The sequence below is a fragment of the Festucalex cinctus genome, chromosome 8 (genome assembly GCF_051991245.1).
Source record: "Festucalex cinctus isolate MCC-2025b chromosome 8, RoL_Fcin_1.0, whole genome shotgun sequence".
NCBI classification, from domain to species: domain Eukaryota; kingdom Metazoa; phylum Chordata; class Actinopteri; order Syngnathiformes; family Syngnathidae; genus Festucalex; species Festucalex cinctus.
This window is the reverse complement of record NC_135418.1, coordinates 26104989-26129880: the sequence shown is the minus strand read 5'-3', so window position 1 is coordinate 26129880 and position 24892 is coordinate 26104989. Positions and strand designations below refer to the sequence as shown.

General features: G+C 40.8%; 3 protein-coding genes across 13 annotated transcripts in view; 2 read left to right on the top strand and 1 right to left on the bottom strand.

Annotated features, from left to right (window-relative positions):
* LOC144024572 (synaptotagmin-2-like) overlaps window positions 1-24892 on the top strand; it is a 400108-nt gene that overhangs the window by 210885 nt on the left and 164331 nt on the right. The gene's annotated exons all lie outside the window — the stretch shown is intronic.
* The window catches only part of LOC144023446 (metabotropic glutamate receptor 4-like), a 151907-nt gene that overhangs the window by 77959 nt on the left and 49056 nt on the right, over window positions 1-24892 (bottom strand). The window lies entirely within an intron of this gene.
* Window positions 1-24892, top strand: part of LOC144023447 (uncharacterized) — a 250689-nt gene that overhangs the window by 179796 nt on the left and 46001 nt on the right. For 6 of the 9 annotated variants that reach the window (XM_077528920.1, XM_077528923.1, XM_077528919.1 and 3 more), the window contains one exon: window positions 1570-1628. The exons of 2 other annotated variants lie outside the window; for them this stretch is intronic. In XM_077528920.1, coding sequence (XP_077385046.1) covers window positions 1570-1628 — 59 coding nt within the window. The remainder of the gene's footprint in view (window positions 1-1569; window positions 1629-24892) is intronic. One more of the 9 variants, XM_077528921.1, reaches the window with a different exon arrangement.

Here is a 24892-nt window from a genome sequence, read left to right as displayed (position 1 = left end):
TGCACACCATCTAAGTCCTTTAACAAGGAGCCGAATGGTCAAAATTGACAGCAGATTTGGACTCAACTGCGATTGGTTGGCAACCAGTTCAGGGTGTACCCCGCCTACTGCCCATAGCCAGCTGAGATAGGCTCCAGCATCCCCCACGACCCTTGTGAGGAAGAAGCGGTTCAGAAAATGGATGGATGGTTGGTTGGTTGGTTGGTTGGTTGATTGGTTGATTTGGGTGGGTTGGTTGATTGGTTGGTTTGGGTGGGTTGTTTGGTTGGTTGGTTTGGGTGGGTTGTTTGGTTGGTTGGTTTGTGTGGGTTGGTTGATTGGTTGGTTTGGGTGGGTTGGTTGGTTGGTTGGTTGTTTGGTTGGTTGGTTTGGGTGGGTTGGTCGGTTGGTTGGTTTGGGTGGGTTGGTCGATTGGTTGGTTTGGGTGGGTTGGTCGATTGGTTGGTTTGGGTGGGTTGTTTGATTGGTTGGTTTGGGTGGGTTGTTTGGTTGGTTGGTTTGTGTGGGTTGGTTGATTGGTTGGTTTGGGTGGGTTGGTTGGTTGGTTGGTTGGTTGGTTGGTTGGTTTGGGTGGGTTGGTCGGTTGATTGGTTTGGGTGGGTTGGTTGATTGGTTGGTTTGGGTGGGTTGGTTGATTGATTGGTTTGGGTGGGTTGTTTGATTGGTTGGTTTGGGTGGGTTGGTTGATTGGTTGGTTTGGGTGGGTTGGTTTGGGTGGGTTGGTTGGTTGGTTGGTTTGTTGGTTGGTTGGGTTGGGTGGGTTGGGTTGGGTGGCTTGGGTGGGTGGGGTGGGTTGGTTGGTTGGTTTTTGACTCAATTTTGTCCCACTTCTGTGACTCTTCCAATCTCCTGTATCTCTCGGTTGCAGATGACGCTATGGCACTCCACAACTCCGTTACTGTATTAAAGCATCATCCGATCCGTTTTATTGCCCTGATTTTTTCAGAAAAAAATCAAACCCACACAGTCATAAATGCCCTAAACAACAGGTCACACTGTACATGTGTTGTGTGTGTGTGTCATATTTATTGTGTTGTGTGCAGTGTTGTTTGTACAGTGTTGTTGTCTGTTTTAGCTGATGTCGACCTTACGGAGTCATTGCATGGCTTGTAGCTTGTGGCAAAATTTCCCTAGACAATAAGTCTTGTGCAAAAAGTACTGAAACATTGAAAAGGCGGTCGTGTGCATTAAAAATTTAGAGAAGGTCAAATTAAATTCACCTGTAAAGGTTAGAGTGTATTTTAGGTTCATTGTGAAATTTCACCCAAAAGCCGCATATCCTTCACATTTTCTAAGTGGTGTATGTCTACTTTAATATTTCTTTGGATGAAAGCTGACCTCCTCTTTCGCTATTGCCATCTAATTTATTTTTTTATTTTATTTGTTTGGGTTTTATTTTATTTTATTTTTATTTTTTTTGGTCGGGGCACATTTAAGCTATGTTGAAGGTCTTGAACTCCATAAACGTCCTTGTTTTTATTGTGCTTTATTAAAGATGCACGCACCAGTGCCCGGGGAAAAGCAAGACTTGACATTCAGGATTTTTTTTTTTTTTTTTTTTTTTTTTAGCAGCCTGGACCTACAATCAGTTACGGCAGCCAGCTTGCCAAGGTTCTTCGAAAAACAAAGTTAGTGAACACAACGATTTTAAATTGTCTGTTCTTTTTCCTTCTGTTCTCTGGTACAGCGGCTCCCTGCATCCCCTGAACTGCATGGATAATAGGCATGGCAAATGGACGGATGGGTGGAAGTATAATTGAGAATGTAGTTCCTGTCTGTGGTAACACAATTACCTGGAGACAAGGCTGCAGGAGGAGATCTGAACTCGATTTTCTCAACTTGAGCTGACCCTGACTATAGTGTTGCTCACAATCTCCTGCATATTTCTCTGCCGATAGAACGCTGCATCCAAGTTCCAACCGCAATCCGCTTTCAAAACAATAATTTCCCATTGAGATCAATTATATTTTGAATAATTGGCTCCAGAGTCCAAACTGTCACCATCATAAAACCTATTAATGGTACGGGCAATGTTTTAAGTAACATTTCAACAGAGACGCTAACGTAGCACGCTTCATCCTTATTCGTGCTCTTTTTTTTTTTTTTTTTCAAGGATAACACGCAAATAGACTCAACTAGACTAATAATCACACACGTAGAATACCTTTTTATCACTAAGTGATGAAATTATAGCAGTTAGTCGTCGGCTAACATAAAGAGCTAATGCAAGAGCAGTCTTCAGTTACTTAAAACAGGCAATATAGCTATTTAGTCTTTACTCATTGTGCTCAGGACTCAAATTCCGACAGTAGTCAGAAGATCCAAATTACTTTATTTTTTTTGTCAATTCAGCTAGTGACCCCAGCTAGTGTATTTGCAAATCTGTATATTTGCTGAGGTTTGTTTTTGTAACCTATCTCCCTTATTTGGTGCACATTTGTCTAATCTATCTCAATCTAACAAAGTAATAAAATTATTACTTTGCCGCCATCTGATAAATATTGGTGTTGTAGTTGGGTTTATTTGATTTATAGGGTAATTTCAATTGTATTTGAGATGTCGAGTTTTTTTTGGGCAGTCCTTGAAATCCTCTCATGAAGTGTGTTGTATCACATTAAAAGTAATGTTTTGTGTAAATGCCAAAAATACGTTTAATGACTTCTTTCTGTCTATGTAAAAAGTTGGTGCATGTTTGATTGCCCATGTGTGGTCACATCAGTTTGTGCTGGCGTGTTATGCTAGCTAATATTATTGATCACTCTCTCGTGAAGGTTGTTTGCTTCCATCTATCCATTCTTTGTATCACTTCCGCTTATCCTCACTAGAGTCTCAGGTGTGCTGTTTGTGTTGAATAATTTAACGACTGATTACGGTTGCTTCTGTAACATGCTCGATGTGTGCGTAAAAAGTGGCTCCGGCTCGGTCTTTTTCTGGCCAGCTGCCTGCTGACTTCCTGTGGAGGATATCAACATTATTATTAATCTGTTCTCTCAGTATTCTTGTCAGAACAAGTTAATCCTTTGATGCGAGCTATAACGAGGTCCACTAAGGGTTCGTTTCCAACAAGATTCACTGAAAACATACTGTATATACAAAGTATAAGCTACTTGGGGGGGCAAAGTTAGCCTGCTAGCTGTGTGATATTTGGTTCGCAATCACAGCCTTTGGTAATGTCATGGTTCACTTGGAGCCAACTGGTGTGCAGCCGGCATGGCTGTGATTGGCTGATAATGGTTTCCGGCCAATTAGCAGACGATAACGGGACTCCTGAAGAAGACTGCTGCAGAAGCACTTCCTGTTTAGCTTCAGAAATAACACTAACTCGATTTTGTGCGATAGCAGCTGCTTCCTAACTGCGGACAACAAGAGAGGGAGTGTAGCAGAGGTTTAGCCTACACCAGACTTATTTGATACTGAAATATTGCAATGTTACCAAAACCGTGTACAGTGGACCCCTATTAGCAGAGAATAGGGAACTGCATATGGAATGCATTTAAAGACAGTAGTCCTACTTACTTTGCTCATATTTTTTGATGCTACTGTTCTATAGTTGCACTGTTAGTAGTCTTGAATGGCACTCTTTGCAACAAGTGCTGGCAAGTATCACCATACACAACATTTACAGTACATATACATTCCATAGACCCCACGTTCATCACCATACCTGTAGTGGTTGTGGCAAAGTGAAGCATTTTGTGAAGATTGCTTATTCACTTTCTTCTTGGATATGTACTGTATCATCAAGCCGGAACTCATTGGATTAACACTGAACCATTGCTCTTGATTGTATTGTATCATTTTAATTCAATTTTACAAATATCATTTGCAGATTTTATGGCCAATGCAATGGCCACATCCAATATGGCAGATGCGCTGACATATTGCCACTCAGCTCAAGGCTGTGTCTGCAAAGGAAATAAAAAGGGAAAGAAAAACGATCTTCATTTTATGTCCAAAGGGTTTGCGGCTCCCGTGGTCTCTTTTGTGAAATGGGTTCAAGTGGCTTTTTAGTTGCCGACCCCGATGTAAAATGTTCCTCCTCGCTTGTCAAACTGTGATTGTGCCAGGGTTAAGCGTATAATGCAGAAAAGCTTTACGCCGCCCATTGTCTGAAAACTGTGACAAATCGTCACCAGCATTTATGTTGACATCTGTACTTGCTCATGTCTAAAAATATTAGAACGATTGCACCAATATTTCTGATTTTATTTTGGACAATAAGCCTTTTCCTCCATAGTGCTCACTACAGACGCATTTCGTCCATGAAATCTAAATTATTGGGATGGGCACAATGTCCACATAATTTATTTTTTGGGGGATTATCTCGGCAAAGGAGAAATGCTCACTATCACATATTTAGACTGGTTTGTGAACAATATTTGAGAGAAATGGTGATATTGTGATTATTATGTAAATTAGATGTGCAAAATTGTTCACTCAGTCTTACTTTCCTAAACACGTGAATAAAAAAAAGACCCAACAATTTGTATACAAGCAATTAAAAAGTAAATTTCCCATATTATGTCCTCTTCAAACAAAAAAAAGGTTCTTTGCACATGCCTCAATTATACACACACACACACACACATATATATATATATATATATATAAAAAAGTAATATTTCTACAGTAAATACAGCAGGTGACTTCTTTTCACTTCTTCAAATAAATAATGTGTACGTGCTGTTGGTAGTGAATATTTAGCAATCGTAAATATCCATGAAGCAACATCAGTCTCACTTCCCCCCCGTTGGTCAATAAGCCATTATCGGCTGCCGCTTTCGGTTGAATAACTGGTTGTGCAGCGATGACCCCGTGGTTCATTTCTCAGATTTGCGAGTGTATTTATAACTTTTGGGAGTTTAAAAAACGGTGTCTTTACTTTATTGAACCGCAGCAGTCGGTTTGACTAACGACATCAAGTTCAAACAAAGTTCACATGCAAGTGGGAGAAACTTTGAGGCTTTTTGAGGGTTTGGTAGCTTGACGAGGCGATACAGGCTGTTTTTACAATACGTTTGACTGGTGACCAGTCCGAGGTGTGCAAATGCGGGGATGGATGGATTTATGGTTGGTTGGATGGATGGATGGATGGATGGATGGATGGATGGATGGATTTATGGTTTTATGGATGGATGGATGGATTTATGGTTTTATGGATGGATGGATGGATGGTTGGATGGATGGATTTATGGTTTTATGGATGGATGGATGGATGGATTTATGGTTTTATGGATGGATGGCTGGATGGATGGTTTTATGGATGGATGGATGGATGGATGGATGGATGGATGGATGGATGGATGGATGGATGGATATCTAACACTTTGCAGGTAACTAGGGACTAGTCAACGCTACACTATAAACAAGCACAATCTAACAGACGTGAACAGTGTCACACAATAAAGTAGCCTTGTGCAAATGGAACGTCCAGTTGGGTTTCAACACTCCGGGCCAAAAAAAATAGCAAATGCCAGTGGTGTGTACACTGCATAATAACCCACACCGTTCAAATAGTACCTGAAACTTTGCAGCACAAAGACAAAAACAAACCTTCCGCTTTTTTTACTAGGTTTTTGTCACGTAGAATGTTTAAAATAATAATGATCATGTTCTACTGTCTTGGTGTATTTTTAATGAGACGAACCTCAGAAATACGCTGCCGTCTGAAAGAAATCTGAACAAAAATGTTCCTCTCAGCATTCTGTTGACACGTAAAGAAAGAAAACCAGATGGTGCTTATTCATGGGGTGGATGCTGCATATGGGCAAACAGGTTTAACATAACACATTAGTACGCCGGTGCATACATTGAACAACTACAGTATGTCAATTTGTATCCAAGACGTGCACTTTTTTGACGAGCTCTGCAATAAGACATTTTACACTTTGAATAACAACTTTGGCTATATTTTACCAACTTTTTTTTTTTTTTTTTTTCCAATAATGGCATGGGGAATGTCATTGCCTTAAGAGCGTCCTAATCAACACATTGTTGTATTGGAACAGTGTACACAACTACACACATGCAAATTATTAGTTTTTTTTTTTTCTTTTTTCTTTTTTTTTTTATTGTTAGAGACCTCATACATGATAACAAAACAATCGGCATCTGTGTTTTTAACTGTTATTATTTTGTGTGTGGCGTTCTCAAGATGACCAATACAGCACACCACACACTTAATTGTAAATGCTCCTCCCTTTAGTCGGACTAATCCATATTTACACACCCAACACCACATCAGGATAATCTTTTACACTAAAAACATCAAACCTTCAAGCCTTCAATGGAAAACCCTCAAATTCTGATTGATTATAGGTATTTGTGAACGTGACTTCTGATAAACTATTGGACAATAAATGTACACAGCCACCAGTCATAATCTTATATGTGGATTTTTTTATTTTGTTTTAACTCTTTGTGGTCACTGCAATAAATTTAAATCAAGGCTACGTAACGAATATGCTATTATTTGCATTCACGCACTCTGGGGGCAAACAATTTCCATTTAGAGCAGCTCATTTCAATACCCAGTTTGTAATCCAACGTGTAAGAATGTTTCTTCTTTAAATCTATCCGTCTCTGAATACATTGAACAGCTGAAGATTTTTATCTTCAAAAATAAAGAGCCCAGGCAGGGATGCGATTAATGGTATCTTTTTCCCAGGGTGGGCTGCGGCTCCCTCAACTGCATTTGGGGTGCAATAATAAATATTCACCCTGCGAATTGCATTAGTATGCAAGGTGCCGCTGGCAGCTGGTATGCATTTATTAACAATATCCACTTGGTGCTTACAGTCGAGGAGAAATGTGGTAAAAATAAATAAATAAATAAAAGAGCAAAGAAGACCACAGACAAATAAAAGAGTGCTTTCAGCCTGGTGGCCCCGTCCTTTTGTTGCTCCACTTTAAAATCAGCCTTTTTGCCTCGATAGCGATCAGAAGCAGACGGAAAGAGAAACGTAGCTCATGTCCTTTCATGTAATAAAAGCGGGCAAGAATATGGAAAATGGAGGGCCGCGCCTTCAACGGACAACACGGCCGAGTGGCAGAGAAGCTCCGAAGATAAAATAAAATATAGCTCACGTCGTAATTGGCAATAAGATGCGATTGATTTTTACGAAATCCAGCGAAGGGCGCTCGCCGTAAGCTGTCACACTCAAAAGAAGATCGTCTTCATTATGTGCCTGTATGACACTTGTCACCGACCCACACATCTTGTCAACGCTGCACACTGCAAGAAACACCATTCACATTTCAGCCCAAATTCCCAAAGCCCAAAGATCAGGCTTTCCTGTCCAGCCTGGGACTGGATAAACCTTGCAGAATCCTCTTTCCTGGACTCTCCCTCTTGCTTTCCCCTTTGTTATTTAATGAATACAAGGCTCAATTATTGATGCTCTTCCAGTTCCACCATGATTAAAAATGTGCCCCTTCAAAGCCATGCTGGGGTTAATGCAGGTGATATAGTGGCCAGGGTAAAAAGAAAAAAAAAATCGACAGATCCTGATTAATTTTTGATGATTACTGAAGGCTCCCCCACTGGGCCGATTTGACAGTCTGACCTCACGGACAACTGTAGGAAGGCAAGTGGGAATGTGATGGCAATCGATGAGCTATTGACTCAAAGCCGACAGATGTCAGCTTCACTGGGTTCAAGTAACTGATCGCCTGGCAGTCAAATTCGAGAAAATGTCGCTCTTAAGACATCATCAACTTCCAAAATGTTAGCCGAAACCCATTTAGAATAACAAGTGCAGTGCTCAACATAGCCTGGAATCTTAATGAATTTTTAAAATGTGAGCGACACGACACACGATGAGGAAAAATCAAGTGTGTTGTTGCTGTTCTTATAGTCTGTTGTGTACTCTAAATGACCAACAAAGCACACCACACACACACACACACACACACACATGATATCTCCACGACTTCTTGATCTTGATCAAGGCTTCCCCAATCCTGGTCCTTTGGGGCCAGAGTTGTGCAGGTTTTTGATATTTCCACCTCCAACATACCTGATTTATATTATCAGCTCATCCACAAGCTCTGCAGAAGCCTGATCATGATCCCGATCTTTAGAATCAGTTGGAGGATGCAAACATCTAAAACCTGTTGAACTCCGGCCTTCGAGGACCAAGATTTGGGGAAGCTTGAACTTGACAGTCCAACTCCAAACCAAATGGGCACTTGGCACTTCACTTTTATAGCGCTTTTCCACCTTACAAGGCTCTTAAAGCACTTTACATTTTTGACTACCCATTCACCTACTGATGACGCAGCATCAGGAGCAATTGGGGGTTCAGTATCTTTCTCAAGGATACTTCGACGTGGTCACAATAGCATGGGATCGAACCCACAACCTCTGAGTTGGGAGACAACCACCATACCAGTGAGCCACGCCGCCCCAAATTGTATGCCGTAGTGCCAAGACAGACCTGTGAAGATCACAGAAGAAATAGAGGAAGCCAGGGTAACCATAACCGGCATACTCTTCTGGCCAAACTTGGTGTTGACTAAAACGTTAAAATTTGTCCAGGGTCCAGTGCAGGGTCCACCCTGCCTCTCTTTTAACCAGAACCAGCACCATTGAAAATGGATGGATGGATGAATACAAGTACAATTACGCTTTTAGTAATCCGTTGCTATGCTGGTGAATCTGAATCGCTAACCAATTAGCTGCCACAGTTGAGGCAGCTTCACTCTCCCATCACATCACCTCTAAAATGATCCCCAATGAATGTAATAGAAGCTCTTAGGGGTATTTTGTCACCACATTTCATAAAACATCTTAGAATCAATAGTGGGTAGCATCATAAGAAAAAGGTTTGGTACTATCTTGTCTGTGATTGCGCCGTTTACCGATGGCAGCAGCCAATAGCGGCAAGTGACAGATGACAAGACTCAGACGGCGATGTTTCCATGACGACGCGGGCCTGGGAATAACCGTTCGCAACCTGCGGTGTCATTGACAAAGTGTCGACTGGCGGGCAGAATTGCTTCTCGGCGCCGTAACCTCTTCGGGGTTACGGCTGGTTGACAAATTGGTTGAGGGAAAGGTGACCAGAAGGTGATCACCGCCACATAGCGTTCATCAAACTGATAAAAGTAAAGCGCGAATTTAACACTCTGACGGCGTCCTTAACGCATTGCATTTGTGCGCCTTGGATGCAGCGTTCACAACATCACAGGGTTTGGAGCGAGTCAAGCTGCTAGTCAAACTATTTTTAGCCATCTCTGTGACATCTTTTTCAGAGAAGCAAAGCAGGTGCCGGGGAGCCTTTATTGCTACTCTGGCAGCATTTCAAGCCAACAGGCGGCCGCTTAATTACAGGGTAGTTTCCCAAAAGAAACCTGCGTGCACTGCAGCACGGTATTTGCTCCTTGACTGTTCAGCTGAAAGTATCTCCGTCCCGATTTGGAGCACAATGCTGCAAACGAGGGTGCAGAACAACCGGCAAGCTTCTGAATGGCAGATCAGGACGGGCGGATTTACGGCGCTCTCGACTCGACCCCTCTCGACTTGAAATATACGAGTCCTTTGATTGCCTGAGCCGTCCTGACACAGGCTTTCAATCAGAGCCTTTTGAGAGCAATTCCCCCAGCTGGGCTTTGTCGTCTATATTTTCCCAATTGTTTGGAGTCCTGATTTGGAGGAGCACTCGGCAGAGACGATCACTTTCTCCCCACCCACCCTCTTCTTACCTCCGCCGATAAGGAAATTACCATTTCTTGTCCATTAGACTTCATTCGACAGAATGTGTCAAATCCAAGGTTTCGTAGAGTTGTTAGATTATGTCCCAGATTATAACAATTGCATCAATTCATGGATGTTCATCTTAATTTAATCAGAATGTCATGTTTATATAACATATTATTGTAAAGAAATCTCCATTTTAACTTTGTGAGATAACTTTAGTAACACTTTGGAGAAGTTGCCTAACCCAGGTACATGTTTTGAGCGTACATGACCATTTTGAATATTATTACTCACTTTCTACTGCCTGTCAAATGTAATTACCCATGGGGCTCCGATATTTGGATTCTTCCCCTCACTTTCTCAGTCTTCCTTTCTCCGACTCTACTGACTCGCCAAAACCCGCCTGACCCTGCCGCAGCTGTAAAGCTGCCCATCATCCACTTTTAATCATTAACCAGCGCGCTGTGAAGTGCCAATCCCTCCCACCATGTGCCAGGCAGCTTGAGCCCACTGATCGTGCGATTTCCGCGGCTGAAGACGAGAGCGTCCAAGGACGATGTCGCCGGGGCTCTTTGAGGGCTGCGCTGACACGTTTGCTCAGCCGTCCTTCACTAAACTGTCTAGCATGGCCACAAATGCGAGTTTGACAAGATGTATCCCCTCATCCTGCAGCCAGCCCGCAGTTATGGCTCTTCTCTTATGTATAAGCTGATGTTTAAAGTCACAAGTGTGATCTTTGCATGCTGAAGGGGCGTATACAAGCAGGCATGTCATGTCATAGTCTATTTTCCACTCATTTTCAATATTTTACTAATGCATGGGCTGGACTGTGGATCATAAAAAATAATTGCAAATTTACTGGTCGTTCATGAGCGAGTAGATGAAAAATTTACTTGCACTGTCTCAAATTTTAGGGGCAAATTGCCACCATTTCGGGGCAGTCTGGAGCCCTGTTAGATAACAACAAACAAGTTAATTATATGACTTGTGCCTGAAAACTGGATTGGGCAATCTCATTAGAGACATTCCCGTCGTTCCCTTAAAAAAGGAAAAGCCGGATTTCACAGGATAAGCTCACAGCTGTGCGCCTTCCATTTCCAGCACCTCGCTGTGACCAACGCCATTTTCTCCAGTTGCTGCAACAGTGGAGTTTATTCGATGTGCTGGGGTGGGTGGAGGGGGAGGGGTGCACTATCAAACTGGCTTGCCAATAAAATGTCTTCTGCTCCCCGGAACTGTCGATTGGTTCCACCTTATCTACCTTAAACATGCCTCTGCTGACTTTTTTTTACGCTTCCTTTTCATGGAGGCTTTTCCTTGTTTTTTGCACGTGCACATAAAGACATCAGTCATTAGTCCATTACGGAACAAACCATTGGTGTTTAACAGGCAATTAACTCATTCAATCCCAAAAACGTTTAAATACGTTTTTAATACTTTCTCATTCACTCCCAAAAACATATTTATACGTTATTTGTTTTTTTTTTGTTTTTTTTTAAATGTTTTTTTATGCTATAGCAAACAGAAAGCTTTAACTCTTTCACTCCCAGCCATTTTGACTGAAACAATCCCGGCTGTTTGACTGGATTTGGACTGTATTTGCAAGGCCCACAGAATATTATATTCTAGTGCTATAAAAACATGGACACCTACTAAAAGAAAGATTGGACTCTCTTGTCATCAGGAAAAAAAAAAAAACTGTGGAAAAAAAAACCTTGTTGGAACATGGCTGATCTCTTATACTCTTCTGCCACTTGATGGCCATTTTTTGTACTACTACCATTGCTTTAAGTGACTTCAGGTCAGAAGCTATATTAACTCATTAGCTCCCAATAACGCGTAAATATGTTTTTTTTAATGTTGTAAGTGTCCCAAAGACGTTTTTATACGTTTTTTTGTTTTGTTTTATGCTAGAGCATACAGAAGGCTTTGATGCAGCCTCTCAGCTGCAAAGAACGGTTGCAGAAATGGTAGTTATTACACAAACGGCCAGCAGGTGGCAGCAGAACAAAGGAGATCAACCAGGGCCATGTTGAAAAAAGCTCAATTACTTACAATTTTAAATAGATTTGTAAAAAATGATGAAACTTAGCTCTCTTCTAATACTAATTGCTGCAAAACGGAAACAGATAGAAACATACTTTTTTTTTCCCTAATGAAAGAAGAGACTTTAATCTTTCTTTTGGTAGGTTCCATGCTTTTATAGCAATTGAATACAATATTCTGTGGGCCTTGCAAAGTCAGTCAAAATCCAGTAAAACAGCCGGGAGCGAACGGGACTGCTTCTGTGAAAATGGCTGGGAGTGAATGAGTTAATATTACATTTGTGGAATCAGAGTTTTTACCCATCTCAGGGCGCGGCCATTTTGACACTTACTGTCGACTGAAGATGACATCAATGTTGCTCAGAGCTCAGGCAACAACCAATCACAGCTCATTTTCTGAAGCTGAGCTCTGATTGGTTGTTACTGAGATCTGAGCAACATATTGATATAATTGATGATGATAAATGGCCACCCCCTGAGATAGATAATATTGGCTGGATTTTGCTGCTTAACTCGTATTCCACTAACAATATCAACCAGAATACCATATTTAGACTAGTGGGGTTGCATAGAATATATTAATGTAAAAAAAAAAACATTTTTTGGGGGGTTGACTTCTCCTTTAAGTAACGTGAGCCTACCCTGAAAATGGACCACAATGACTATGTATTTTTCCCCCTTCTAAGTTACAATCACATGAGACATATCCAAACTGTGCCACTAAAACACTTGCTAACTCTGTACAAAAGTACTTGGACACAGCCGGAAGCTTGCTTCAGACCAAAAAAAAATGTTAAACTGCAAATTGTACAACTGTTGGTGCTTTAGAAGTACTTTATAATTCCGAACAAAAGAGGGCTTTATTGGCATGAACGCGACTCCAAGTGAATGCTAATGCTCTGTGTGCTGGATGACTAAATCGGCAACGCTTTTCTAATTGGATCACTTAATTAGTTTAAGCCTTAAAGGTTATTCTGTGTTCTGATTGCAGAATGATTCTCTGCCCCGTCACGAAGGAAATATTTGACGCCAGTCCAAGTCACACACGGGATCAAATAATCATTGTGTGCAGTTTAATCAAGGTCTGGAATGAAGTCATCAGATTCTGTGTGAAAAGCAGAAAATAGACAGATTTACTAACTATTGAAAGATTACACATTTCACATACTTTAGCAAGACACAGCAGAATGAGAAAGGTTCAGTACAGTTACGAAGAAGTACAAGCTATTTTTTAATTTCCTTTCAATGTCTTTTTATTCATATTTCGGCTTGTAATGAAATATCCCTGAACTAACAAAAATAAAGTCATTTTATGGCCTTGGTGTCAGAAAACAAACTTTCACAATGTGCTGCAATCGTTCAGAATTCATACGAGTTTGCTCGTGACTTCAAACCATGACACTGCATTTTTTATTTTTTTTTTCCCGAAGTGTTCTCTTACTATGATACTGCTCCAACTGGGACGCCAAGACTTGTCTGTAGTGTGTGAGTCAGTAAAAAGTTTACATGAATGACTTAGGGCAATGAATGAATGAACAAGGGCTTTTGAAAATGGAGGAAGGGTGGTTGTTTATGGTGGTGGCTGGTGGCCAGTTCAGGACCACGCTTATCTGGGATAGGCTCCAGCTCACTCGCAACACTAATGAGGGCAAGCGCTATGGATGGATGGATGGATGGAGCGAGCACTTCTGATTTCAATTGCTCTTTCCTGTGTGAATCCCTTCGCAAATACACAAAAAAAATGAATTCCGCACTGCTGTTTCCTCTCGGCTTCTGTCTAATCTGATGACCCTGCTCATGTACTCATTTGTTCTTGCACTTCCAAGTTCCAATGCCACATTGATCTTTGTCAGTCATGACATCAAGGCAAAAAAACCCTCAACAAACCTGCCTCGCACTTGATTTCGTCTCCAAAAACTGTCTCTGACACGCTCGTTTTTATGTGTGCTTTTCATAAGCTTATTAGTGAGTGGCCCGTGGTTCATGGGGGTTGGACGGGTTGAGTAATTATTGTGGAAAAGTCAGCTTATGAAAAGCATTATTCGTCAATAATGAGTTTAAGCAAATATGCGTAGTTAATTATCAAGCAGATGGATTAAATCAGGACCGCGGACCTAAACCTCCTACGTCAATAAGGATTGCGCAGATTATGAAGTTCAACTTACTTTCTCTGCATTCAAAATGTGATTTAGACACGTGCTAAACATGCTAAGCACTCGTATGTTAGCATATCACAAGATGGTAACTGAGTAGCAAAAATCACAAAAGCAGCCGGGAGAATTTTACATCTTAGCCTGCCACCAGGTGCTATTTCTAATAGGAATTGCTAAACTGCTAACATGGTAGTCGTTGTAGTATGTGAACTTGTCGCAAAATAGCAGTATAGTACAGAAAGTGCTATGGTAGTGACATAAGGATCTTAACTCATGTCCTGTTGTCAGGTAATATCTCAAAAGAGAACATACAATAACTATAGCTAACATGGTAGCGGGTATGCTAATTATGTAGCATCACATAATCAATGAGAACCCATTAGGCCTACATTCTAATATGTTAACAGTTAGTCTGCTACTATAGAGCAAGATATCAATCTGAGAGTTTTTTATGCTCACCCGTTTCCTGTTTGTGGAGCAACTTGCGTCCTACCATATGAGAACACTCAGAAGGTGATGCAGGCCCACACAGTTAAGATCATAAGTAGCCATTATGCTAAATCACCCAATGTGCTGTTATTTTTTTTTTTTTTTTTTTTTTGGGGGGGGGGGGGGGGGGTCGAGTCATAGTCCGATTCGTAAGCGTCACAGTGTGCAGCGACCCTTAGAAACACATTGCACGATGATTACATCATGTGAAAGATTTTTTTCTCACCCTTCTTTTTGTTTAATGTAATCTGACTGATTAGAGGCATCAAAGATGAGTAGGGCTCCTTTAATATCACAAAAAAATAAAAGCAAGAAGAGCAATAAAATGTTGCAGTTTCACGTAGGAATGTGACATTTGGTAGGCATACCTAGCACGATGATTGTGAAAATACACAGGATGTCTGCCGTTTTGGTTTGAAGTGGAAATTTTGGGTCAGTTTTAGGGGCCCTTCAAAAGGCGTTTACACAGTGAATGTTTTGAAAATTCAGCCCCCAAATACAGTTTCGATCGGCAGTATAAACCTTGACAGTTATCTTAACTCATTCACTCCCACCCATTTGCACAGAAGCAATCCTGTTCGCTCCCGGCTGTTTTACTGGATTTTGACTGATTTTGCAAGGGCCACAGAAAATTGTGTTCAATTGCTATAAAAGCATGGAACCTACCAAAAGAAAGATTAAAGTCTCTTCTTTCATCAGGAAAAAAAGTATGTTTCTACCTGTTTCCGCTTTGCAGCAATTAGCATTAGAAGAGAGCTATTCATCAGTTTTCACAAATCTATTTAAAATTGTAAGTAATTTAGCTTTTTTTTCTAGATGGCCCTGGTTGATTTCCTTTGCTCTGCTGCCACCTGCTGGCCGTTTGTGTAATAACTACCATTTCTGCAACCGTTCTTTGCAGTTGAGAGGCTGCATCAAAGCCTTCTGTATGCTCTAGCATAAGAAAAACAAAAAAACGTATAAATACGTCTTTGGGACACTTACAATATTAAAAAAGAACGTATTTACACATTAATGGGAGAAAATGAGTTAATCGTAGGTAGCCATTTTAGGTCTATTATTACTCTAATCTCATTACGCTTTCCTAGCTTTTAGATGCTCTTTAGAAAAACACAAGTTTCAAAAGGTTTTTTTCCTCTTCTTTTTGTTTCAGTCTCATCTGACAAATTACATCTCCTCGACAAGACAGCTTTGATAGAAGTAACCCCGACGATGAGTGGGGCTTCTTCGTTATAAAAAACACCATTTCGCTCTATGGCCACAGGGCACAAGCATCGATCCGGGGGCCCACTGTTTGAAATGGAAAAGATCAATCAAAAGCAAAAGGGTTATCAGATTGTATGAAATCTAATAATATGACTCCCACAAGGAGAGCTTGCCGCCACTGCGTAGCCATCGATCCTCTTTGCCGTTTCTATTTGACTGCCTCCATCAATGGCCTGTCCATATGGAATAATGGTGGTCCGAGGAGATCAGTATTTATCATGTGCAGCCATGATAACACTAATGTGATCAATATGACGACCGAGCCCACCTGGGACAGAAGCCTTTAGACCATGTTGTTGTCATTTTTGGCTATTTCTAAGGGGGCCCTACAAAAGGAGCTTGCCCAGGGAATTGACCAAAAATATATTCAGGCCTCAGAACCAGTTTCACTCAGCAACACAAACTTGGGTAGACTTGTGTATCATGAATAGACGTACGAAAGTCTCAAGAACCCATGACTGAAAGTGCACAGAAAGATTGCGTTATTTGTTGTTGTTTTGAAGTAGACATTTGAGGGTACATTTCTAAGGGTCCCCAAAAATGGCATTTGGCCTTGGGATTTTGTCTAACTGCTCCAAATATGTATAGTTAGTACAGCTTTTAGGACTCTTCTGGATCTAATTTAATTTTTCTTACAGTCTACACAAACCTCGTAAATCAAGTATTCCACTAAGGGGTGAATGTTTGCCATCGTTGCCAAAGGTAGCAAATGTGCGTTTCCGGTTAGGTTTCGTTCAGGGTTCGCAAATGTTCACCCAACATTCACCTAGATCAGGGGTGTCCAAACTTTTTCATTTGAGGGCCACATACAGAAAATCAGAAGGACCCAAAGGCCACATAATGTTATGAAGAGAAATTGTGTTTAGTCTTAAAAATTGTACAAATAATTTATTTGTGTTTTTGCATATTTAGAAAAATGCTACAGTATATAAATTTGTAATATGGCAGGAGGGATAATTATTATTATAGTTTTGGAATTTTTCATTTTAGTTTTTATTTTGTTTTGAGTTTTTGTTTTTTTAAATTTAGTTAGTTTTAATAATTTTTCAGGGTGGTTCTGTTATTTTTTTTAAATTAGTTTTAGTTATTTAATAAATGCTTAGTTTTAGTTTAGTTAGCTTCAGTATTAGTTTTAGTTTTTAGTTTTTGTCTTCAAATGTGTATTCCTTGTGCGCAACATTTAAAAAAACACCATGGGCGCGACGTCATCATTCCGGTTTATATCAAAATAAATCTACTAAAAGGCTCATGCATTAAATTAATTACCAAAGACTAAACAGAAGGACATTTTTGCTATAATTATAGTTTTATTTTAGTTAGTTTTGTAAACATAAAATGTAGTTTCAGTTAGTTTTCTTTTTTTTAAAAAGCATCTTCGTTTTTGTTTTATTTCGTTAACGAAATTGTTTTTTGAATTTTAGTTTTTTCGTTAGTTTTAGTTAACTAAAATAATCTTTAATAGCACCAGTGTTTTTTGACACTCTCCCTTCTTACTTTGACCATCTCCAAACATTTTTTGTTTTTATTTTATTTGAACTGAGTCAAATGCCATTTTTAGCATATGTCGCGGGCCACTAAAAAATGGACGGTGGGCCGCAAATGGCCCCCGGGCCGTAGTTTGGACACCACTGACCTAGAGTTTTCTCAATAAATATAATGATTTTCTTGAACATGTTCAAAATTGCCTTGCGGCAATAAAAAACATTAAGACTGTTTAGAGGACCTTTTGAACAGTTTCGAGAACTAGGAAACATTTCTACCTTAAGAGAACCCGGACGTGAAATCAACATTTGTAAGCGTCGCAAACATTCGTCCCTCAGTGGGATGCAAATTTAAAGCATGGGATCTTTTGTCTTTGTGAACTTTTGTAGCGTCTGTAACCTGCATTTAGGTGCAGTAATGGAATAACAAATCACAGTTGTTTAAATAACCTCGTTTAAATCCTCGTTCCATGTGACCTTTCTCTTGCATAGGACTGGGATGAGTCACTAAAAGTGTGTCTAAAAAGAAGGAGCCTTTGGGCTCAAAACTGGGGAAAATGACTGAATGTATTGCAGCAGACATTATTAGCTTGACCTGGATTGCACAAACTTGCAACGTTCTGATGTGGAAAGGAAAACATTAGCTTCCCGACACTTCCTGCCTGCTAATTAAACAGACGCACCCGCTGGCTGTTTTCTCTCCCCTTTGGCGAAATATGCGAATTTCTGACGCCGCTAACCCTAATAACTCCACGCCTCCGCTCTTGTCTCGTCATCATTCCGCGTTGATATTGGCGCTGTCACCTCAGGAGCCCCACGCTTCTCCCCCGGCTCTCGCCCAATGTTGTCTAGAACGCAGCGCCTCATCCCGTCTCGTTTCATTTACTGTATCTCCCATCGGGAGGCACATCTCAGGAGGTTGAGCGAGTCTCCGGGTAATTTGGAAGGTTCCTGCTTCCATTCCTGGGCTCCTCTTGAGGCCCATGAGTGTTTTCCAGAAGAAAAAGAAATAACAGTCTGCTCAAAACTGGAGTCCCAGCGAAGGATTCCGACTGACCTGCTGTTTTGCAACACCGGCCTAGCGTCGACTATCTCCTTTGAAGATGACTTGATTCTTTGATCAACAAAAATCTTGTGCTGCTACGCTGTTGTTAAAACTGCAGTGCTGTGTTATCACTGTCCTACCCAGCCGGGACTCTTGTCCTCTATCTGTGCCAGAACCGTATTGATTTTGAAAACATCGATAGAAGTCAAGAGAGGTAAGCTGAGGTCAGTCGTACAAGTGGATATAGAATGTTTATTTTTATAGTTCCAATAAAATCCATCGGATTATGTGCCGCTGTCCTAAAAAAAAAATGACATGAAATGGGTCAATGAAGTCAACCCGGAAATTCTGCCATAAAAGCTTGGAAACATCCTGTGTGTCAAGCGCCTGACATCTTTTCACCTTTTTCCGTGTGGACATGAAATGGGCGGATGAAGTCAATCTGACAATTTTCCACCTTTGGAGGTCGTATCGGAGCAAACATAGATGTGCGTTTTTTTTTTTTCCTCAGCACAAAAGTGATGGATGAAGTTGATCTAGAAACTTTCTGCTTTCAAAGGTCGCATCAAATGTGACATCGCTGGTGTTTTAAGTCCCCTTATGTGCAGCTTGTAAAAGACGGCAAAGGACACAGAATTGGGAGATGAAGTTGACCAGACAATTTTCGGCCTTCGGAGATAGTGTTGGAAACCATAACAGAGGTTGGAAACACCCCTTTTATGCTGCTTTTACACCTTCACTGCGTTATCACTATTCAGTTAAACAACAAGGACTGGGTGTATGAATTCAACCCAGCAAATTTCTGTGCCCTGACAGAGGTGGGAAGCCACCTGTGTTTCAAAGTCCTTTTGCGCTATACCTGTAAAGACCAGCATTTTTCTGCCGACAGGGAATGGATGAAGTTGAGCTGTTACCCCGATTGTGTCAAATTCCTATTCCACTGCCAGTCAGAAGGATTTCCAGCTTGTTTCCGTGTTGCTGTTATTTCTATATAAATGCTCTATATAAATGGCACCACCATAAAATGGAAGGACCAAGTAGACTGAGCAACTTTTGACCATCTTTTAGGTAGTATCACGGTCACTGGATTTTTACACTACCTGTAAAAACCGGCATTTTTCCGGCTTTTTACATGGCAAAGGTTTCTATAAGTGGCACAAAAACGGAGTAGGGGGTGGGCGTGGGGCAAGTCTAGCAAACCATTTTCGTAGTTGTAGTATATGAGAGTAACACCAGGGCTGTGGGGCGATTGTATATCGCCTGTACCAGCCATGCAGTTACTCAAATGCCAATTGAGGTAACATCCTTTGTAAATTTTATACAATAGAATAAAAAAAGGGGACGAAAAGCCTCTTTTATTGCCAGTGATCCATTTTTTTTTTAAACACATTTTTTTCAATAAGTTCCGTCACATTTATTTTAATGAATCTGCTGGATCTCGGCTCAGCGCCTTTTTTCGCTGGATGGGGGTGTGGGGGGTGGGCGTGAGGTTGGTCCCATTGCACCACATATCGCAGGCCCTGAAAGCAAAGCAGCATGGTCGCTGTCTGGCTGCAGCCTTTAATAAATAAATAAAATTTAAAAAAAATGAAAGATGCATGAGTGCCAGCTTGAACAGTGATTCTAACCTAAAGACCGACCTCACGAAATTTGACAGTGACAAACAACGTCTTCATATGTCAGCATCATGAGAAGAATGCACAGTGGTGTACTGCATGCACATGCCGGGGGTCCTTGGTTTACAGTGGTCCCGACATTCTGTATGTTTCTCAAGAATGGTTCCAAACACAATGAACTAGTTTAGTTGTGCAATAATGTATCCTAATAGGGATTAATTAGTTCTTTTTTTTTTTGAAAAAATATCAATACGAGTGGACTGTCACAGTATTTATTTGTGATTGTATCAATAACAAGTCTTACATGAACTCCTCCTGGGTGCCTTTCCTCACGGGGTTCTTCTGTGCCCCACCACGTTGGTGTTTGCGTGTGTGTTTGTGGGTATGATCATGGGGATATGAGGGGGAGGGATGGCTTTTTTCTTTTTATTGTATTATGGACGTTTTAATTGTTCAGCACTTTGAGTTGCATTTGAATGCATGAAAGATGCTATATAAATTGATTGATTGGTTGATTGATTGATTGATTAATTAAAATTGACATGTTTTCACTAGCATGCATTCGGCAGCTTCTTACACATGGAGATCCAGCACTCATGACCAACGACTAGGCGCTTTAAAGCAACTACACTATAAGATTATTTCAAAGGAAAGATGTATTTTTGAGTGTTCAGCTAGCTAGCACTAGCTAGCTAATTGCTCGATGCAGTTGCGCTGGATTATTGCTGATGTGTATGGAGGCACTTATGATAGTTTTAGTCACACCTAAAAAAAAAAACGAAAAAAAAAAACTTAAATGGCGGGAAACTGTTAATAAAGTGAGTACTACATAGTTATCAGTCTTTGCACAGTAATTATTTTCAAACGCGTGGGGCTCTATTTTTATATACAGGCGCATGTGCGCTCGGCTAAAAATGGTCACATCTTCATGCACATAGGCTGCACTTTAGCTGGACTTGCACTGAGTATGAAAAAGGGCTCCGGAAGTCTATTTAGAAACGAATCTCTGAACTCTGATTATTTGAAGGCATGTGGTCGTGCCGCCATATTTCCATGTTTACATTCTTGGGAGCAATGTGACTTATGAGTTACTTATGCAGTTTTGTTTAATTTGTCTAAATGAGTCTTTAAGTTTCAAAATGCAGCATTCTGGTAGAATCTGATGTGCTCATTCCACAGTTTACGTGTTTTAGTTTCACCCAGGTTGCCGTCAATCTTTCTGTTTATCTGCATTATTTCAGAATAATCTTGTTGTTTTTTTGTTTTCCAGTAGATGCTGATATATGCTCACGTTGCAATGTTGTGTGCATCCATATTTTTTTCGGAATTGTTATGCATTTCCTATTCCATCATACTAGCTTATGCTTAATTGCAATTTTAAGTACATTGTTTTCCATTGTGTTACTGGCGTATGCCACTATACATGCGGCATGCAGGGTAAACTTCATTAACCCAAATCAGCCCCATTTGCATAATGTCCAATTATATGCCCGACAACCGAATTATTACATCTTCATTTCACACACTTCAATGCTACATTATGCTTCAACAGCCAAACCGTGCCCGTCAGCGGTACATTTTGAAAAAAGTTTCACTCGCGCGTCTTTGATTTGACCGTCGTTCGGGGAGCTGCGCCGCACCGATAGCATCCGCGCCTCAGATCCCCTTTTTCCGCCGGCAAATCTCCTCGCTTGTGTGTGACATCATGACCAGAAGTGACTTGGTCGTGCGTGTGTCTGTGAGGAGGTGATAAACATGTCTGCCGACAGCCTGACTTGGCCTGAGTTTTTCCATATTGTATTCAAATATTATTCTGATGAATTACTGTTTCATTCTGATTAATATTGTGTTTATAGAACATGAAGCAAAAAACGCCTTTTTTTTTTTTTTTCCAATATCGTGATATTCGCAATCTGAGTTGTAAAATATGATGACATCCATCACACAAGTCTGTGGAGTGCCGAATCCGTCTGCCTGCCCTTGATCAAATCCAATAAAATCACATTTCAACCACCTGGGCCACAAGTTAGACCTTGCTTTACTGAATCTAAAATCTACTTTTTGCCACCAAATTGTGAGATATGTGGAAACTCACCATAATGAGGTCCCAAAAATCCAAATTAAATGTTTGACCTCATTAGCGAAATGTAGATTCACCCTTATAGCCAGTGACAGTCTATTTATTTGTATTAATGCATTGCCCGTTTCAAATGAATCATTGTTTGTAAAGTTTGCAGGAAGTATCAGGCCCTGCAATCATAACGGTTTTCAGTGAACTCGTATGACCTCCCGACAATCCTTAAAGGGCATCGGACTCATCAGGCCGCGCAAAACACGAGCACAGACTTTTCTGTTGATGGCCTGACGTCAAACGCGACATCCTTTGAACGCTAATTGGCTCGAGAGGGGCGAAAAAAAGGCGTTGCTTCTTCTCTGGGAGCTATTATTACTATTTCTTTGTCCATTTATTTTTTTTATCAAAAATATTCCGCCAAAAAAAAAAAAAAAAAAAAAAGTTTCCGTGTGTGCCGCTGCCTCCGACGTGGAAGCTCATTAAACATTGCTTGCAATTAGTGTGAATTTTTTGAGCAGGAGCACTAATTGACCTTCACCGTCTTTCATTAACTGTTGCTCAAACAAGACTATTTTCAGCTGTTGATTAGGTTTGATGCTTGTGTTCTCGCTTTTTGTTTGTTTGTTTGTTTTTGTTGGGGGGGGGCGGCATATTATGACTCATCATGAGTGGGAATGTGTAGATGAGACTTAAACGGAACACATTATGGAAAATTGACTTTTTAAAGCGCTTGTAAGCAAATAGTTGGGTCTCTTGAGTAGCTACCCACAACTCAAGTGTGAAATTAAACACGGAAATAAATATATTATCTTCTTACTTCCAGAAATGGTTCTTGTGAGCCATCCAATTTGCTGAGTTTCTTTACCCGGAGACTAGGCTGGGTGAAGTTCCAGAGCCATTTTCAAGCAGCTGTTGCAAAGCATTTGTTTTTTGTTTTTTAACCAGTGGTGTGGCTTCACACAATTGTTTTGCAGTCTGGATCTACTCAGAAAGGTGAAACTCCAAAAGCCAAAGGGTAAGCAGAGCTGCATTCAGTTTTGTGTGAAGCACGGTATCAACAATCTTACGTAATGTGGAGGAAGCGATCAATCGGCGTTGCGGTAGATGCTGACATGGTTGATCCCCAATGTGGTGTGTCAGTGTTGAAATTCCGGGGGGCTTTGTGAATTTGTTCTGTTCAGTCTTCCGCTGTTTGTGCCGTTTCGTTGAATTTCTCCCAATAGTTCCTTTGTGTTTTGCTGGATGAGCGTTCCAGTAGACTTTGAAGTGTGGTCGCTCAACAATGTTGTGCGTTTTGATGTCTCTTTCTGGTCAGCTGCATTTTTCCATAATAGTACCAGTGCAACAGGATTCCAATATTAGGACACGCCCAATGTTGTACTTTATCCTTGCTTGTGTTCCAAGGAGCTATGCAAAACTTAAGCTCCACCCACTCTTCCTCTGTTTCTGATATTTTCAGAATTTCTCCAAATGAGCCATTTTTATTTTGGATTCCGGTTAATTCTGACACTTGGTCACTCCACAACGTTGTGTGCATCCATTTAAGTTCCGACTTATTTGTTCTGCTCATACTGCCTGTGCTTGCTGCATTTTTTTTCCAGTCAGTCCTTTTTATTTTGGTTTGAACTGCAGAAGTCCACGAGACACTGACACGGTCTCTCCACAATGTTTTGAGCATCCTTGTTTATGTTTGAAAGAGCTACACGATTATGTGTTGGTCAATCTGTTTTACTGCATTTCTTAAGTCTTTTTTTTGTTTTGTTTGTTTGTTTGTTTATAGCCCAGAATCCCATTAATTATTTCTCTGCAATGTTGCTTTTCAGTTTGAAACCCCTGATTTAAGATATGCGCCAAGGCGTATCCATTCAGCGTGTATACCTCTCCTCTTCTTCTTTATCATACACGTACACATTGGACGAGCACCTGCTTGCTCGTGTCTTCACGCTTGTCTAAAAGCGTCAGCTTGGCAGACGCTGGGCGTTGTTCTTTCCGTGATTTGACAGTGTGCCAAAAGCGGGAGCTGAACAACACTCCACTTCACGCACCACCGTTCACTTAACATGTCGCAGAGAGACGCAGGCAAGAAGAAAGTGGCTTCATCAGTATGTGTTGTAATCATCGAAATATCCCAATAGTTGCCACACTCATGACCTCATCCCGCTTGTCCTCATCAGGATCCCAGCTGACTCTTGGCGAGAGAAGCGGGATACGCCCTGGTTAAGTTGCCAGCCACAGATAGGACACAAAACATTTCACAATCACACAGACGTGCAGACCACAAAATGGCTGATTTGTAATATCAGATGTTAATATGAAATGTTGGCCACCCTTTGTTGCATTTCCTCATGGCCAGTGCCCATAAATTTTATAATCCGCATTTTTTTTTGTCAACTTGGCAACTTCCCGTTGGTAATTAAATATTCAGTGTTTTGTCAAAGCGAGACGAGCTGTCACCCGTGGGTCCAATCCTCCATTTTGTCTGTTCGAGCATAAGTTCGTTTGTTTTTGTTTTTTCTCTCTCTCAAAGTGACAACTTGGCAGCATAAGATGCGACGCTTGAGACAGACGACGGCAATGAAAACTTTCAAACTAAGATTGTGTTCAAAGACGACAGCTGTAGCCACTTTGGTTATTCACGGTTCAGTCGGTTTCCAGGAAGAGGCGTATCATGTTATTTTAGGCAAACACCTCTGTGGTGCGAGGAAATTACATTTGCCTGTTATACTTGTGTTGTTATGCTATATGTATTTGCGCCATTTAAATTTAGCAAATTTAGCAAATCTCTTAAAAAAAAAAAAATAGCAAATTGGCTACACCCACTATGAAAAAGTTTCACCATGAACATCATTCATATAGGACAATTGATGCTGATTGGTCAAATTCCCTAGTAGAGCCTTGGAATTCTAACTTCTAACCATAATCACAAACTTTAACTTTACTGTTGAGCATGAGACTTTTTTCATGCATCGTGCCATGTCAGACGTATCCACCCAATTTCGTAGTGATCGGCGACACTAGTGCCA